Here is an 18,023-nt window from a genome sequence, read left to right as displayed (position 1 = left end):
CCCCCCCCTCCACTCTCCCTCCGGTGGAACATTCTGTTCTTTTTTGGATATTTGTTATTATCTTTTTCCGTTTCTCCACTGTTATCCTCGTAATGCATTTAATTGTCATGAATTCTCTTTGCAACTCCAGAAAGATGGTATGTAAGCAATACCTTGTACAGGTTTTGCTATCTTTGCTAATACTTCATTTGGTATTCTTTTTAGCTTAATTTGTCCACTGCCTCGCTGTCTTCCCGCTACCTGAAAACACCTGCTGACTCCCCCGTTTTTCGCACGTTTACTTTCTCCTCTACAGAGCATTTCACAAGGAGAAATGCTGCTTTGACATATACTGTTTTCTACTCAAATTAAATATGTATTTATTTATATACCTGCATTATAGAAGAGGTACCTGCGTTAGTTGTTTATATATATGTGATCATGGTTTATGATTACAGTTTCTATGAAAATAACCCATTCCTCTAAATTATTTCATCACCAAGAAGTTAGACATACCCTCAACAAGCTTATGTTAAGCAAAATCATGGAAACTCCAAAGCCTGAATACCCTCATCCTTGAGAAGGCAGTGGGTGAAGATATCGTTGAATCCATACAACTCTACCCTCCGCGGGGTCCATGACAGTTGCAAAATGTGTCATTTCATTCGTGATTGGGTGGGTGCTTGTCCATTTCACGACCTCTGATGGTGCGGCAGTTACCTCTTGGTCTTGGAAGGTAGTTTGCTCGGTCTCCGGTGATGATTCCTGATTTTGAGATGTATTTGGTGGTGCCGATGAGGTGATATCTTGACTTCCGCTTGCTCTTGAAGAGCGAGTTCTCTGTAATGGGTCTCGTCTGCCGGAAGTTTCTGGATTCTCCTTGGGAAGTCTTTGTCCTTTGCCAACTCGATTTCGAGAACTTCTATGTACTTGTCTGGTCCTCGCATCCCAGAAGGCTTGCATGCAAGCTTTTCGCTCTATGCTGTCTTCTATTAGATCCTCTAGACCTTCTAGGCCTGTTAGTTGACATTCCTCCGGCTTGGACGTGGAGGCTCTGGTGGTTGAGTTGGTTGAATTGAGGGATTCCATTGCTAGGTCGGTGTTTGTAGCTACAATGAATGACGATGAAGAGCGGGTGACGGCAGACCTGTAATCTTTCTCTAATACGGTGGTGGTAGCCCCGTCGCTCAAAATAATGTACGCTGCGGTCGTGGGGGTATGGGGAAGAGAGGCTGTGATTGCGCTTAGAGATTGCAGGTGCCATGGCTGGGCTGCTGTTGTCCATACGCCGGTGAGAAAATTCCATCTCGCCGAGTTTGGTGGCAGGAGATACTGCCGAAGCAACGATGACACAGAGCGTCGGATACCCAACAGCACGAGCAGACGGTTTGCATAAAATTTTAAGTTGGCAAAACGCTTGCTCATGTCATGATTTGGGCGGAAATTCAGTGAAACACTGAGGTTTCGCCTCACACCAGTCAGGACTCCGACAAAACCAACGTATGTAATGCTCGTTGCGAGGACTTTTTCCGTCTCAGGACTGCGGACAAATTCCAGCTGAACTATCAACTCCCGCAGGACATCCATGCCCCAGTCAAGCGTACGAAAATGAAGCATTTTAGAACTCGAATCTTGTGCATCTCTGCATCTTGCGCCGCCGCTGGTGCATCCCATGAGCAGATCAAGGACTACATTGAGCGAGACCAGCAGGTATAAGTCGATACCAGTTGCCTTACTGATCCCTTTGATCTCCTCCGTTTCTTCATGGGTATACAGGCTGCGGAGGAATAAACGCGCCGCCCGTTTCACCCATATAACATTGATGCCAGGATATACGGACTCGACAAGCTCGTCGAAAAGACCAGTGAGAGACCTCATCTTGTCACGATAGCTTTCAGCAAGTTCAACATATCGTTTCGCAGGGGGAAGAGAGAGATCTATCCTGTGTACCGGTGGAGTATCTCCAACAACCCCAGCTGGACCGGTGGAACGAGCCATTGTTTTATCCTTGGTCGAAGTATAGCTGTAGTTCGGAATTGATACGATAATTCGGGCTTTTGATTGCTAGATTTTTAAAGGAAGTGTTTCTCATGTGCTGAATTTTGTAAACAGTCATTTTTCTTGGATGCTAGTAACAGAAGATGGTAACATGTTGTTAAACACAAACTCCACTAAGTAGGCTTGCCGCCTTCAGCGAGGACCAAGCCACCAAATTGCAGCCACCAGTATTTCGGTATCACGAATGCATTAGAGGAGTTCCAAGGTTGAATCTGAATATTTTAGTCCAAGGCACATTATAGTCATACACGGTCCGTTAGTTAGTAGACTGCAATTTATTCACATCGAATCAGAGCAGTTAAAACTGTATGTTCGTTACCATCTTCAAGGGTGGTTATTGTGACGTTCCCCTTTGCGGCGGGTTATCTTAAATCCGGGGACTTCATTTTCCTCCCGACTCACCCTCACAAAGTCAAGCATCCGGAGTTGATTTTTTTTTTTTTTTTTTTTTTTTTTTTTTTTTTTTTAAACCTATGCGCCGGGATAAACCATGAATTTCCAGGTCATCCCAGTTTGATTCAAGGGTTCCTTAATTGAAGATAATGCCAGAGACAAGTCGGCTCCATAAAGTCAACGGTCAAAATACGCGCAATGGCTCCATTTCACCGTCTCTAGAGCCTCCAACCGGCACTACGGCCAACATGTCAGGAACATACCAACAAGACAATGGAGGTGGTGGAGAAGGAGTAGGTGGTTCAGATAGCTCTGAGGGTGTTTACGAAGAACTGAGAGACTACCCAGAAGACCTGGACTACTACAGCTTGCTTGCCTTACCCCGGAACCCTCCGCCTACGGAGGCGCAAATCCGCTCAGCATACAAAACATTGACCCTCAGCTTCCACCCGGACAAACAACCCGAAGAGCTGCGAGCCGCGGCTGCACAGTATTATAACAAGATACGCACTGCATACGACACCCTCATTGACCCCAGGAAACGAACTGTATATGACATGTTGGGCGAAGAAGGGGTGCGGCAAACATGGGCGGAAGGGGGCTTAATGGGGAGGAACGGATTTGCTGCAAAACAGCAAGTGGGGGTGAAAGCAATGGATGAAGCTGAATTCCGTAGCTGGTTCTTGGCGGTCATGAAACGACAGGAGAGAAAGTTTTTGAATGACTTGGTAGATGTCAACGTATGTTGAATTCGTTCCGGTATATGAGAGTATACCTGGGTCCAAACACATTTTCCGTTTTGCGAGACCTGGCTTGCTCCTATTACGCCCTTATCTAAATTTTTAATCCTGTACTGACACGACCAAGGGCGTAATCCAACTGTCGCTGGATGCGAAATCGATGTTCCAGACCACACCGAACGGAGACATCTTAATACACATGCCTAATCCCAAGCCGTCGGGGTTCCTACTCTCATATGTTCTCCCCATACCACTACCTGGTATGCCTTGGTTCGGGACATCAAAGTCGGTGACAGATAGAGATGAAGAGGAAGATGCAGACAAACCATCTATGAATAACAGACCTCCTACACAACAAAAATCCGAAACGAGCAAATTGCAGCTACAAGCTACAATAAATGGTCGGTTCGGGAATCCTGTCCAGGATGTCACAATTATGAATCAGGATACTGGAGAATCTATCAAGAGGCGGGTAGGTGATTTCCTTTTCTATGTTTTACTTCGTTTGGAAATGCTGTTTCTAACAGATGTAGATCAAAGTTCCTCTAACGATGCGCAGCGCTAACGTTAACCTTGGAGCATCTTTTGTACACACTTTCCTAAACGACGATCCAAAACAAGGGGTTCTCAGAAGACCCCTATTATCCTTCCTCGGGGGGACGGTGATGAACATCAATGCTTTCATAATCCCACAGCTCGCCGTTCAAGCAAGTATCAGTAAATCCATAACCCCAATAGAAGGCACGAAACCGTTCTCCCTCACTTTGAAATCCAGCTTCACTTCTGCTCCCACGCAATGTCCTCCAGAACTAGGTCTGTCGTTATCGCGTATGATAGGTGCTGGGGGTGTTGTTACTTGCAGCTGGGTATCTGGAGCCTTGTCCTGGCCCGGATTTCTCCAGGATTTGTGGAGTAATATAGCCAAGCAAGATCCCTATGCCGCAACATTAATGCCGTATTCGATGAGTGGCTTTTCGATTGGATACACAAGCCTTCCGATAATGCAACTGCCAACTGTCCTCAATGAGGAGGACGATGACAACGATCGTAATGAGGATGATATGTTTTCAGTTGACACTCAAGATCCCACCAATCAAGATCGGCGGCAGGTGAATCCCAACGAAACCTGGGGTTTCAGTCTTGCCTCGTCGCCAATGGGTATGAACTTGACCCTCCAATATGGCAGGACAATCTTTGCGAGAAAACCGCCTGAACCTCTCCGCTCCGAGTGGAGTGGTGAAGGATATTTCCCCAACAAGAACCGGAGTGACAGCGGCGCCGTACGGCTGGGGTTGCGTGCCGTTATTGGCCAGGATCTCACTTTGGGCTGGTCAGCCTCTGGGACGCGCATGGTTGGCGGATTCACCCGCATGGGATTAACTATTTCCACAATAGGCAATATGGGACTTGGTTGCAGCATCTCATGGAGTAGACTGGGACAGACACTTAAGGTGCCCATAGCTATGTGTCCAGTGGACCAACTGACCGGCGACCTATGTATATTGGCGGTTATTGTCCCGTTCACTGTCTATTCAGCAATTGAGTTTGGATATCTGCGTCCTAGAGCGCGGCGGAGAGAAAAGCAAGATATCGCAAAACTCAGAAAACGACTACAAAAAAGGGTTTTGAAGCGGAAGACTGAAAGCGCACAGGCGATTTCCATGATGAGAGATCAGGTTTTGCGAAGGCAAGATCGAGAAGCTGAGCGAGATGGGTTGGTGATTGTTCATGCTGAATATGGGTGTCCACCGTCTCCTTCCGCGAGGGAGAAGAAGCAGATTGGCCCTATGGCAGTCATAGATGACTACGACGAGTGCATGATAGACGTCACGATTCCGGTTGCCGCGTTGGTTGACCAAGGACAGTTGGTTATATCGCCTCGAGTCATTAAGGTCTGGATGTTATCCGATGTTCTTTTCCATCTCATAAACAAAAATACTAATGTATTAACCCATGCAGTCACAAATCATTGGATTCTATGACCCGTTCCCATTCCGCCCCAAGTTGCTGCGGGTACGCTATCAGTTCTCCGGCAGGGAGCATATGGTTGAAGCTTGGGACTCTGAAGGGATAACGTGCCCGATGAAGTCACACCTGCTCTGAAGGAATTATAGAGATCGATTTTTCTTTATTTTGTTTTTTTCCTTCTTGTTTTCTTTATCGGTAACAATATTTGCTGACACATATTCCCATATACCGTATCTGCCCTCTAGTTAACGAGTTGAACACTAAGCGGCAACAGGCTTTTCTTCTTTTGATAGGTTCCACGAGTCACCAAGTGATTTCCCTTAGTGCAATTCTTCCTACTGTCCATACATGTACAACATGAACGAGAGTCCTTTGACATGCTTGAACATGAAAAATGGTTTTTTCTTCTTTTTTCTCTTTTTTTCTTTTTTCTTTTTTTTTTTTCCCACTCCCCCTCTTTCCATCTTTCTTCTCGGATACAAATGGCTGGGATTTGAGTAGTTGTGCCCCTCAGTCGACTTAGGATCTGAGCATTTTATTTTATTTTATTTTATTTAGGTTTTTTGGTTATTGTTATTATTTGCCATCACCCGCCACGCCTCTACCTCGCCTCTCGGATGCATTTGGTAATATATTTTCTTTGTTTGAATTTTTAGCTCCTCACACGACTTTCAACCGTCGAAGTTACATATTTGCCTTTTCCATCCTTGCTTTCCACTCTGTCGTCCTATATCACACTTGGCTCTTGGAGAAAAATGTCTTTCTGAACTTTAAATGTTTTGGTTTTATTTTGCTCGTTTAATGACCATATACACCTAATTTTGACAAGCAAAAAAGCGTGTTTTGTTCGTGCACTCGGCACGAATGCATCGGGTATGCTCACGTTCTGATAGCTGCATTATTTTCAGAACGAAAGCAGGGGAACCCAATGATATTTTATGCCATATTATATACCTCGTTCAGGTTTTCCCTGCCACCATAAAAAATGCAAGGGTAATTTTATTTGTCTTTAATACATCATTTGCCTTTTGTTTTTTTACCATACACTTTCTTCAGACATTAGCCGTCCCAGAAGATCAGGAAGAGGCGGTATGTTATCCAGATCGTTATGTGTTTTTCCCTTCGCGAAAGTCTTAAAACTCGCAATTGGAAGAATTATAAAATGGATCCAAGATCCAATCACACGTCAAGACCTTTTTACGCTTTGCTCGTCCAATGACGGCCTGGCCCATTGCTCTCTCTGGCTGCTTTGTTGGGTTGGTATATAGCTCATCGTTATAGGTCTCACAGCAACAACAGCAACGAGAGCAGTGGATGAAATGACCAACAAATGCGGGCTCTCATACCGCCCTTTTGTTTTGCAAGAAGGTAATTCTTATGGGTGTTCTGGACATCACCGCATTATAACTCTGGAGTAAAACCTCTTTGGAATTGGCACGTTGGAAAGTGTCGTCTGACAAATGCCCTGGGGACTGGGAGCTCCCTGGGCTGATGTTCACTGTGACATACGGTTTGGTGGAATAAGCCTGTACGAGGGAAAATATCCATGTCCCTAGGTTCTCCTGTGAGAGAGCATAATTGCATACATAGGCGCATGAAGTATTGCATCCTGATATAAGAATTCTTGTGTTTCACACCTAACAGATCCTGTTCTCTCTCTTGATCACTTCCGCAAGTTTGCCTCGTACGCATCCATCCCATATTCAGCACAAACTAAAAACAGCTCTGGGCTCTCAGCGAATCTCTGACTTGTAACGTTTTATCCCGTTCCCCTCACTTGGTCCTCAATTTTCATCTTTCTACAAGGAACCCCTTCCCATTCTCATCGGTCCTCTCCTCTCCTCTTCTTGCTCTTGATTTTTCAACTTTCTACTCTTTATTCAGCTTCCCATACCACCCGTTTCCGGCCAATATAGAACTCGACTCTTCTTAACCGCCTCCAGCAAATTGCCCAAGATGTGCCTATGCTGGGGTACGCCCTACAAGGCGTTTATGATGGAGGGTCCCAAGAGGGAGAAGGAGAAAGAGAAGGAGAAGGAGGATAAGAAAGATGAGAACGTGCAGTTCTATCTGGTGCAGCCCGGAGACCAGTTTGTGCCTGTTTCTGTAAGTGTAATTATATATCCTCCTCTTCTTGAGAGCGATTGGACTCCGTTCACTCTGTATTAGGGGGTATATTTGTATATTCTACCCTTCACTGCATACGTGGTCTTCCAGTTACTTGTTTGGTGGTCCTGTCTCCTCTTCCATCTCTCTCTTCTTTTTCTTGCCTCCTATTCCTTTTCTTTATTTGTCCTTTCCCTTCCGATACGCTTCACCCAAGTCGCTTCACGCCACTCGTCTGCCTTACTTCATACTTCCTGACTCCATCTACCTCCATTGTCTCACCTTATTCCCATCAGCCCTTCGTCATCTGTTTTCATCACCATCTCCAATCTTTCCCCGCTTCTCATCCACATACGGCTGCTTGGCCGCCCTTGCGTATCGTCTCTACCTCTCTACCTTTCAATCTCCCTGAATCACCGCTCTCCTGCAGAGATGGCAGCGTTCTATTTCACCACCGCCATAACCCAGCAACAGCAGCCTTCCCAGCCCACCGTCTACACCTACATCCCTCTCCAGAATCCCGCCCATCCAAACTACGCTGCGGCTCAAGCTGCCAACCCCTATCCTGGCAATGTTATTGGGAACCATAGCATAGGCCAAGGAAATAATAACCCTGATGCAGCACCCGTTGCTGCAACTATTCAGGCTGTTGTGGTCCCTGTTGTTGCCCTGTTTCTTCTCTTCTCTTCTCTCTCTCTTTTTTTCTTTTTGTTTTCATCCTCTTCCCTGTTTTTGGTTTTATCCTCTGCATTGCCCTTTTTCCATTTCTCTCGTTCTCTTAACCCACCTTTGCCAACGAAATACAAACACAAACTAACCCATATTCATCCTAACCAGCAAGGACAAACCGCAGTCAATCCCACCCAAGTCATACCCTGGCCTCAGCAGCAAGTTGCCGTGGTCACCTCTCAACCACAACAATTTGTAGGATGGCCCGCCCCTGGCGCCGCTGCTCCACAGCAGCAGGTATGGTTTGCGCCCAACTCCCAGCAGCTCCAGGCACAGAAGGAAACCGCTGCAGAGGCCAAAGGAACTAATGTCCCATACCAGCTGATTCCCTACCACCCCACAACCGGCCAGACTTGGTGGGTGCGTTACCTCGACGGGACCTGGGCTCAACGGACTACCACTGACATTCACACTAAGCTCCACGGCCAGTGGCGAACCTCGAACCAGGGGGTTCCATATTTTGAAATTTTGGCCAAGTTTGGGTCATAAATGGGGAATGGGAGGAAGATGATAATGATGTGTGTGTTTTGATATCGGCTGGCGGGCGAATGTTGGTTGGGTAAAATTTTATGGTTCTTTTCGTCTCTTTGGTAATTCCGATCTCCTCTAGTATCTGAGGTTTTAAGGTAGAACGTCGACGTCCACCACAGAACACATTCAGCAGGCTACCCAACCCTATCTGCAAAAGAATTTCTTTCTACCTCACTATGTTGTTCCTTTCTGGTGATCCCCATGGATTCGATATGCACGGGGCATCGTTACCACCGATGGCACTGAACACACTGTCAACATGGCCACCCGACAATAGTCACGGAGCAAGTCCCATGGAAAGACAAGAGAAACTTGCCTCTACCAACCAATTCCGATTTCTCCTTCTTTTGTCCCCAATTAAACGACGGTTATTTGAAAGTCAATGTACCCGTTCCATCCGACCGTTGGATTTTCTCTCTCAACTTCTACCTTCATCGCTGAGGGTATGGGCTTGACGAATGCGAATACGTAAGGCACGCAGGACGGGCTAGGTTGATTCTGATAATCGATGCAATTTTTCTTTTGTTCCTTATTTCACTCTCCTCTTTTTACCTACTTGTTTTTCGTTTTTGATTTCGATTCAAACTCCTGTACCCAGACCCACCGTCACCACTCTTTTGCCTCTCGTCCCTTTCTCCATTTCCTTTGCCAATGACGTCGACGAAATTAATTTCTTGTATTGTTTAGTTTCTCCTGTTTCTCTAGCGATTTTACCTCCCCAAACAATATTTTTCCCTTTTCCACCCTTTTTAAATTGTTTACTTTACCTTGCTTTATCCCATCTTTTGATAAGCTTTCAAAAAACATTCTAATCTCCCCATTGAGATTCCCCTGTTTGTCAGTAGGAACAAGGCTGAAGGATTGGTGGAAGGCCTGAACTGCATGATAAACTGAAAGTTTATCAAACAAACTTTAGTGCTTCTAATTATGAGTGGGACAGCGGAATTCCCTTGCCAGTTTTGTTTTTCCAAGTTTTCCACGGGATATGGCGATATGGGACCAGGACATGGAGGAAAAGAAGAGCACCATAACATAGTAGTTGCACTAAACGAAGATGGAATGCTATGCATTCTCACTTCAAGATTGTTGGTCTTCTAGGGGTATGGGTCAACATGGATGCTCACAGTATTATTCACGGGGATGTGAGTGTATTTATTTGGAGATATTCTCGAAACTACTTGTTACATTGCCCTGCCAAAGGTTTGACCTTTTTCACAGACTTGAAGTTCTTCAAGAAGCTTATGCTGTACACTTATCGCTGGTGCTTCAGTTTGTCAAAAAGTTTCAAACTTTTGGCATGACAATGTAATAGCTTCGTAGGTACAAGGTTCGGAAGGAGTTTTCGATATGCACTGATATGTAAATAAGGTTGGGATAGAGCGTCTAAAGCGTCTGATCAGCGGCTAATGGACCAATTATGGTTTAGTTTACGCGTTTATTAATAATCCTAGATCTTATCGCGTCAAAAAACTCTCGACATCCTTAAAACTGGCCATCCAAATACCCTCACAACCCTTTGCGAACAACGACATCCCCTCCTCTCTAATAGCTCGTGCTTTATTTTCTGTCAGCCAGTTCTGCATGGCTACTTCTATTGCTCAGGGGCTCTTCAAGTCCCTGCCAAAGCCAAAATACACAGGGGAAGACGAAGAACTACCGCCACATGCCCAGCCCAAGGGTCCGCGAATCGTGGGGCCTGGTGCTGTCAACGAGTCGCAAGTTGTCCTGAGAGTACGCAGACATCTTCCCTTCTTCGATTTGTTTAAATGAATGTCTGGTAGTTACTAATGTTTCCTCTTTCGACTCTATAGGTAGCTGGCCCGCCTCCATATGGCAAACGTACAGGATGGAGACCTCGAAACCCCGAAGACTTTGCAAATGGCGGCGCGTTTCCTGAAATCCCCGTAGCGCAATACCCCCTCGATATGGGCCGGAAAGGTTCCTCGTCGAAATCAAATGCTTTAGCGGTACAGGTCGACGCGGAAGGGAAAGTTAAATATGATGCTATTGCGAAACAAGGGCATGGGGAAAATCGGACCGTACACGCCTCATTCAAAGATCTAATACCTCTCCGCCAGCGAGTTGATATGGGTGAAATATCACTAGATCGTCCATCACAGGAAGAAGTAGCAGAGCAAATGGAAAAGACAAAAGCTGCTCTGGCAAAGCTAGTGACCGGCGCAGTCACAGCGCAGAAGCCCAAAAACGTCAAGGGTGGGAAGAGAAATGAGCCTACGTTCGTGAGATATACACCTGCAAATCGGATGGGCGATACAAGCAAAAAGAATGATAGAATCATGAAAATTGTGGAGAGGCAGGTGGATCCTATGGAGCCTCCGAAATTCAAGCACAAGAAGATTCCTCGAGGACCTCCATCCCCTCCGCCACCTGTCATGCACTCCCCCCCGAGGAAGCTTACCGCGGAAGATCAGGAAGCTTGGAGAATTCCACCACCTGTTTCGAACTGGAAAAACCCCAGAGGGTTTACAGTCCCGTTAGATAAGCGATTGGCTGCTGATGGACGAGGGTTACAGGATGTTTCTATCAATGATAAATTTGCACAGTTTGCAGAAGCCCTATTTACAGCTGACCGGCATGCTAGAGAAGAAGTGAAGCAACGGGCACAAATGCAGCAGAAATTGGCAGAGAAAGAGAAGGCGCAGAAAGAAGAGCATCTTCGTCAACTGGCTCAAAAGGCACGCGAAGCAAGGTCAGCTGGGGCGAGTCGTCAAGAATCCAGAGCACGATCCCGATCTATTACGGGAAGCCGCAGTTCCTCTCCATATTCATCCCGATCGGCCTCACCCAGCGAAGATGAAGAAGCTGTCCGAGAACGTGAACGACGGCGTCGACAACAGAGACAAGAAGACGAACGCCAGCTTCGCCAATCACGCATGGGCGCTGAGCGGCGTATCCAGATGATGGCACGAGAACAGAATCGTGATATCTCAGAAAAAGTCGCGCTTGGTCTTGCAAAGCCAACACAGAGTAAAGAGACGATGTATGACTCCCGGTTGTTTAATCAGACGAGCGGGTTTGATAGTGGATTCAACGAAGATCAGCCCTACGATAAACCCCTTTTTGCTGCGCAGGATGCCATCAATAGCATTTATCGTCCTCGAGCTCAGGGAGATGATTTTGATGATGAAGAGGCGGCGGGGGCGGAGATGAGTCGGATCGAGCGCAATAACCGTTTTGAAGTCCTGGGCCGCGCAAAGCAGGGCTTCAAGGGCGCAGCAGATGCAGAGGTGAGATATTGGACTCTCCCTTTCCATACGGGCAATCTTTTTTAGCTGGAACATAACAATGTCTACCCTTTTCTCCCCTTGTTTAAACACCGAACTACTTTTCACTTCCACCAATTTGTATAACTAACACCTTTGTCCCTTATAGGCTCGAGATGGACCCGTCCAATTCGAAAAAGATACCACGGATCCATTTGGAATCGATGGGATGATTGCTGAAGTTACTGGGGCGGGTGGGCAGAAGCGCTACGGCATTCAAGAAGCTGAAGGCACAAATGAGCGTGGATCGAAACGTGCCCGTGTAAACGATGACGATGAACATGATCGAAGGAAATAGAAATTGAGCCTTGTTTATTTAAGGAGGGGGAGAAAATATATTACTCTGGGTGTTCTCTTCTCGCACACACTCGCCCGTTTACGCTCTACGCTCCGCGTTAGTCAGTTTAGGCTTGCCTTCTGCATGTTTTTCTACTTTGTACAGGATCTGGTATTTCCCTGGCGTTTATTCACTTTTCCCCTCCAAATTTCAAATTTCAAACTTCAATTCTGGTTTCTGTTAGCGCGATTATGGTAATGGTTATATATGGTTACAATTTTATGGTCATTGTCTTGGTCCTACCTACGTCTGGCATAGTTCTAACTTCTCATCCCGCGCTGCATTTAGAGAATGCTTGTAAATAGATATTGTAGTAATTATTCATTAACCCTTTTAATCCGCTTCTGGTCCTATGTGCCTTTGAATGCCCCCCTTCCATTGTGTCTTGGATGCCAGTACTATTTACGTATGAAGAGGACACTCCTCGATACGGAGTCATCAATCATTCCAACTGCATGTCGAATATTCCAGTGGGTCATTATTTTCCCAGTATGCAACTTTTTCCTAACTCTATGCTTTTCCCCAAGTCCGTAAACTCCGAACCCAAAGAGAGAAAAACGAAATATTAACAGCCTCATATGCATGGGGAAATAAAAGAAATGAAGAGAGATATATAGATCACATAATGTAATATATTCATGGGACGGTATTCAATAATCAATTTAAAAGAAAACAAAATATTGCCCAGAACACTTCTCAATTAATCCAAGCCCATCCACTCCCCTTCTCCATCATCGCCATCACCAACATCACTCATATCTGCAACTCCATCTACACCATTCTCCTTCACCACCGCCACCACGCCATTCACCACAGCCTTCTCTGCCTTCCCACTCAAAACCGGCTTGGAAAGCAAATACTCCAACGCATACCCATTCCCCTCGACAAGCCGCTTAATTTCGTCGCGAATCCCATCAACCACCCGGCTGACGGCGCGCAACTCCGTTGCCAACTCGCCGCCATGTTCCTTGAAATATCGACCGTGGATACTTAGCAGCGCCTCGATCCAGCGCAGGTTAAATTCCAGATGTGGTGTCTCGTCTACCCAGCTGGCGACGAAGCGGAGCATGCGGGGGAGGTAGATGGTGGGTATTGAGGCGGTTATAAGGCGGATGTCAGAGGGTGGGATGGATTCGTAGACTTTGCGGATTAGGGGGGCTTCGTTGAGGCGGAAGGCCATGATGAGGGGTTTTAGGAAGGATGTGGGTGTTCGGGGAGTCTGCATCGGGTTGGACGTCGTGGTGGTGGTGGTGGTGGTTGTTGTTAGGGAGGTGGAAGATGTGGAGGTAGAGGTTGCCTTGGCTTCAGCGAGTGTTTCGAGGATGCTGTCGGGTGTGATGGAGAGATCGAGGTCGAAGGGATCGAAGATGAAGGTTGTGTCCAGGCTGTAGACTAGCAGACCTTCTGTTGACGAGGCACAGAAGGACTGTCCCGTTGGAGAGAATGCGACGGATGTTACTCGAACTTCGGGGCGGGTGGTGCGTGCACCTGCATCACCTCCGCGACGGGCTCCGGGTAGACGTTTGTCAACGCGATCTTCTAGATCTGACGCTTCGCCCGTCTCATCTACAAGACCACGTGGACCAGCTTCAGTCATGTCCTTGCTGTTGAGGAACTCCTGTGTGCCGTCGAGAGAGGTGTTCACGGAGACGGTGAATTTTTTGCAGAGTGAGCCGGTGCTGACGTCGTAGAGGCAGATGTATTTGCTATTTCCCGCGGCGAGCAAACAACTTCCATCTGCTGAGTAAGTTATAGTGTTGAATGACTTGGTGCCAGCAGCGTTCGCTGCTGTCCGGCGGTCTGATATTTTACGACCGCCTGATACGTCTCGTCGACCATCTATTCCACCCACTTGAACAGCGTCATCAACTGACCAGAATGTCAATTGACCATCGAGAGTAGATGCAGCAATTTGTTTCCCATCCGGACGGAAGGCAACGCTGAGAAGATCGGCCTGTAATTCCAGCGGTTCACTGGTTTGGCTACGGCCAAATATGCTCCATACACGAACTGTGTGATCCCAACTACCGCTCACTAGATGGCTTCCATCTGAAGCAAATGATAGTGATGATACAGGTCCCTGGTGGCCAGAGAGCTGATCTAAAAGCTGACCCGTCTGAACAGACCAAATGTGAACGTCGAATGAGTCCAAAGAGCCAGCGCATACTACTTCACCACTGGGATCTACTGCCAAACAAGAGAATGATAATCTCGACGGGGCAGTGAATGTTCTGAAATTTCGATATCGAATAAGATCCCAAGCTCTGATTGAGCCATCCAACGACGCGGTAAATAGAACGTTTCCCCTTTTCGAGAACTGGCAGGCAGTAACGCCACTAGTGTGCTCCGTAAATGTGACGATACAGAATCCGGAATTTATATCCCAGACTTTGATTTTCCCGTCATCTGCGGCAGTTATGATCTTCTGCCCATCTGGGGAATACACAAGAGAATTTATCGAGTCTAAATGGCCTTGCTGTTTCAGAATATATGACTCGGATTGCCATTCCCACACCAACAGCTGGCCTAGTTTCGGAGACCCAAATGCGATCCACTCCCCAGAGTTGTTCATCGTCACAAAATCGATATTGCTTTGCGAGACACTGGTGGCAGCTGGTAAGCATGAAATCAAGCTGTGCGAAATGCGCTCAAACATACCTAAGCATATGTATTTGGTTAAACTCTGGAAGCTCATAAAGTCCAAAGAGCCCATTGGAGAAACCGGCGACCAGGAGGTTGGAACGTGCATGGTATGCCGCACATTTCACCTTTGCATTGCTTTGCATGAAGAAGTTTTTCTTCGTTATTCTCCAACGCATTTCTGAGCTATCTACCATATCTTCTGGGTCACTGGACTTCCCTCCATATTGCCATCGAAAAAGAGCACCATCCCTACTTACGGTGTATATCTAGATACGGAATCAGTGGGTGATGGCCCAATAAATACTTTTTTGCAGGTGGCATAACACCGGATCTTCCTCACCGATTCCTGATCCTCTGTAAACCAGGCATTCTGCACCCCTTCACGATGTCCCGCAAGAGTTGTCGGCTCGAACCCTTCTTCTGGATCTAAACTCCATATCCTCGCAGTCAAATCTTTCGAAGCACTGAGAAAGAACCTGGAATCACTCGACCAATGAATGTTCTGCACCACATCGAAATGTCCAACATACTCTCTGTGCAGAACAAAGGGCGCAAATTCTAATTCACCATTGCCGTCTGCGCCAGGTGTGGAGGGGGTTTTCCACACTTGAATTCGTCGTCCAACTCCAGCAGCAAAATGGCGTCCGGAGGAGGAAAAAGCAAGCGCGGAAATTGTAGATTTAAAGGAGAAGTGGTGGATAGTGATTCGGCGCAGAAAATTGGTCAAGATAGCTTTACCATGTTCATCAACGGAGAGGAGGAGGTTGCCCCGGGGGGAGAGAGCTATACGGGCGATATTTGTACGGTGTGCAAATGGGAGAGTATATGATTTATTGCTATTATAACAGCGCAATTAGCCCATAATGCATCCTCCAATAGTTCTAAAAGGGGTGAGAGGTGCCATACTGCACAAGGTCGAAAACCGCCACCCTATTGCCAACAGGGGAGAGCAAGCAGTTTCCGTCCGGGGTGAAGACGAGGTTTCCTCTGCGATAGACGGTCCCCAGAAGATTAGAAAACTAGAACAACAGTTAGAAAAAGATAGCAACAGATAGCAGACGAGCAGACGGGCAGACAGAGCTAACGCACCTTGAAATCCGTCTTCATCGTCCTCAGCGTAATCACCGTTGTCGCATTTTTGTCAAAAGGAAAATGTATGCGACCCAAAAAAAAATATCTCGAAATCTTGGCGCCAACATAATCCAAATGCGCTAACATGTTTCTGGCTAGCGCAATGTAAGGGAGTTGTTTACTGGCTTGGCACATTTTAAGTTTCAGGGGCTGAAAAGTGCAAGAGAAGACAACGACATGCTTCAAATATCAACAATTTTAAACAACTTCGACAACGTCAAACAACACTCCGGACTCTTGATATACCACCCTGTTTAAACAAACATTCCGTTTTTCTACTTGGTAAAGAGCACTGTATTTATTGCTTGTTCAGTAATTCAGCTTCTATCACTTCCTGCAGATTCATCCAGAGGAGGCACGCTTTAGCAATGGCTCCCCCAACATCAGAGACGGCTTCTCCTATTGGAATTGCCAACGTAAGTTACATCAACGTCCGATTACTGGTGACTGCCTAACTGACCTGCCGGCGTTTCTATAGCTCCCGAATCAACGGTATGCCTCGACATCTCCCATATCCCTCCCGTGGGGTTCAATTGCGGGAGATTGGATATGCTGACAGAACTACAGACACAAAATCGTCGCCAAACGGGGAGCTGCTTTCACTATTATGGTACAATTCGATCCCTTATCATTACTCCTGCTTTCGTCTATAGTAACATGAGGTATAGGTTGCTGGAGAGTCCGGATTGGGCAAAACCACATTCATCAATACCCTCTTCTCGACCACTATCAAAAACTACGCCGACCACAAGCGTCGACATGCCAAGCAGGTCGATAAGACTGTGGAGATTGAGATCACAAAGGCTGAGCTGGAGGAGAAGTTTTTCAAAGGTATCAATTGCACCAGAAATGCTCTTTTTTGTGAATTCAGAGTTGCTAATTGATTATGTGTTCGTTTTCTAGTTCGATTGACTGTCATCGACACCCCCGGCTTTGGTGACTATGTCAACAACCGCGACTCGTGGATGCCCATTATCGAGTTCCTTGATGACCAGCACGAATCCTACATGCTTCAAGAGCAGCAGCCCCGTCGTGTTGACAAGATTGATCTCCGGGTCCACGCCTGTCTGTACTTCATCAGGCCCACTGGCCATACCCTGAAGCCTCTGGATATCGAGGTCATGAAACGTCTTAGCTCCCGTGTCAATTTGATCCCAGTGGTTGCCAAAGCCGATACTCTCAGCCCATCCGACCTCGCCCGATTCAAGCAGCGCGTAAGAATATCTTTGCACCTCTCATAAACTGGTGGGCCGATCGTCCAAGCTGATTATTTTGCAGATCCGCGGGGTTATCGAAGCCCAAGGTATTAAAATCTATCAACCACCCGTTGAAGAGGACGATGAGCACGCTGCTCAGCATGCCCGTAGCTTAATGGCTGCCATGCCATTCTCTGTCATTGGCTCCGAGAAAGATGTCAAGACCGGTGACGGCCGCATCGTCAAGGGCCGCCAGTATGCTTGGGGTGTAGCTGAGGTCGAGAACGAAGAGCACTGTGATTTCAAGAAACTGCGCTCCATTCTTATCCGTACCCACATGTTGGATCTTATCCACACTACCGAAGAATCCCACTACGAGGCCTATCGTGCCCTGCAAATGGAGACCAGAAAGTTTGGCGAGGCACGTCCGAGGAAGCTCGACAACCCCAAGTTCAAGGAGGAAGAAGAGAACCTCAGAAAGCGGTTCACCGAACAAGTCAAAATCGAAGAACAGCGGTTCAGACAGTGGGAGCAGAAGCTCATCTCGGAGAGAGATCGTCTCAACAAGGATTTGGAAAGCACTCATGCTGCGTATGTTCATCCTACTTCCATCAATTTTAGTTACGTCGTGCCCATTCTAACCTCGAACAGTATCAAGCAACTCGAGCAGGAGCTCGAGACAATGCAGGGATCTGCTGTTCGCAGTCATGGTCGCCGTTAGGTGTTGGATTAGGTATTTTGACGTTGTGTCTATTGCGCAGGAGATGGACGTGTTTCGAATGTAGTGGTTATTCCTCCAGCCCTGGCCGGCCTGATCCAAAATTGTCGATCCGAACAATTCTCATTTTATATTTGGCAAGAAGGCGACTATTCTAGGATTGCTTTTCGTTTCTTTTCTCCTTTCTCTTTCTTCTCACGCTTGTTCCCT

At 46.8% G+C, this 18,023-nt stretch overlaps 7 protein-coding genes across 7 annotated transcripts; 5 read left to right on the top strand and 2 right to left on the bottom strand.

Annotated features, from left to right (window-relative positions):
- Positions 1-549: 549 nt before the first annotated feature.
- PAAG_08885 (hypothetical protein) lies at positions 550-1,977 on the bottom strand (the record flags this gene model as incomplete). Its single annotated transcript, XM_002789163.1, has 1 exon — positions 550-1,977. One exon carries the CDS (start codon positions 1,975-1,977, stop codon positions 550-552), a length of 1,428 nt encoding a protein of 475 aa, XP_002789209.1.
- Positions 1,978-2,579: 602 nt separating this feature from the next.
- Positions 2,580-5,273, top strand: PAAG_08884 (DnaJ domain-containing protein; the record flags this gene model as incomplete). The annotated part of the gene is made up of 4 exons (XM_015846657.1): positions 2,580-3,170; positions 3,298-3,642; positions 3,704-5,062; positions 5,130-5,273. 4 exons carry the CDS (start codon positions 2,580-2,582, stop codon positions 5,271-5,273), a joined length of 2,439 nt encoding a protein of 812 aa, XP_015701578.1.
- A 1,821-nt stretch (positions 5,274-7,094) lies between these two features.
- PAAG_12652 (hypothetical protein) lies at positions 7,095-7,307 on the top strand (the record flags this gene model as incomplete). The annotated part of the gene is made up of 1 exon (XM_015848118.1): positions 7,095-7,307. The coding sequence occupies one exon, from the start codon at positions 7,095-7,097 to the stop codon at positions 7,305-7,307; it is 213 nt and encodes a 70-aa protein (XP_015702267.1).
- A 369-nt stretch (positions 7,308-7,676) lies between these two features.
- On the top strand, positions 7,677-8,462 carry PAAG_12651 (hypothetical protein; the record flags this gene model as incomplete). Its single annotated transcript, XM_015848117.1, has 2 exons — positions 7,677-7,898; positions 8,082-8,462. 2 exons carry the CDS (start codon positions 7,677-7,679, stop codon positions 8,460-8,462), a joined length of 603 nt encoding a protein of 200 aa, XP_015702266.1.
- Positions 8,463-10,085: 1,623 nt separating this feature from the next.
- PAAG_08882 (pre-mRNA-processing protein) lies at positions 10,086-12,086 on the top strand (the record flags this gene model as incomplete). Its single annotated transcript, XM_002789160.2, has 3 exons — positions 10,086-10,235; positions 10,316-11,752; positions 11,898-12,086. The coding sequence occupies 3 exons, from the start codon at positions 10,086-10,088 to the stop codon at positions 12,084-12,086; spliced, it is 1,776 nt and encodes a 591-aa protein (XP_002789206.1).
- Positions 12,087-12,825: 739 nt separating this feature from the next.
- On the bottom strand, positions 12,826-15,986 carry PAAG_08881 (periodic tryptophan protein; the record flags this gene model as incomplete). The annotated part of the gene is made up of 5 exons (XM_015846656.1): positions 12,826-14,728; positions 14,784-15,034; positions 15,109-15,604; positions 15,675-15,787; positions 15,858-15,986. 5 exons carry the CDS (start codon positions 15,984-15,986, stop codon positions 12,826-12,828), a joined length of 2,892 nt encoding a protein of 963 aa, XP_015701577.1.
- A 281-nt stretch (positions 15,987-16,267) lies between these two features.
- PAAG_08880 (cell division control protein) lies at positions 16,268-17,816 on the top strand (the record flags this gene model as incomplete). The annotated part of the gene is made up of 7 exons (XM_002789158.2): positions 16,268-16,315; positions 16,378-16,391; positions 16,467-16,509; positions 16,568-16,730; positions 16,803-17,113; positions 17,178-17,686; positions 17,747-17,816. 7 exons carry the CDS (start codon positions 16,268-16,270, stop codon positions 17,814-17,816), a joined length of 1,158 nt encoding a protein of 385 aa, XP_002789204.1.
- Positions 17,817-18,023: the final 207 nt, after the last annotated feature.

This window comes from Paracoccidioides lutzii (genome assembly GCF_000150705.2).
Source record: "Paracoccidioides lutzii Pb01 unplaced genomic scaffold supercont2.50, whole genome shotgun sequence".
Lineage (NCBI taxonomy): Eukaryota > Fungi > Ascomycota > Eurotiomycetes > Onygenales > Ajellomycetaceae > Paracoccidioides > Paracoccidioides lutzii.
Note: the sequence above shows the minus strand (reverse complement) of the source record. Positions and strands in the feature narration are given on the sequence as shown.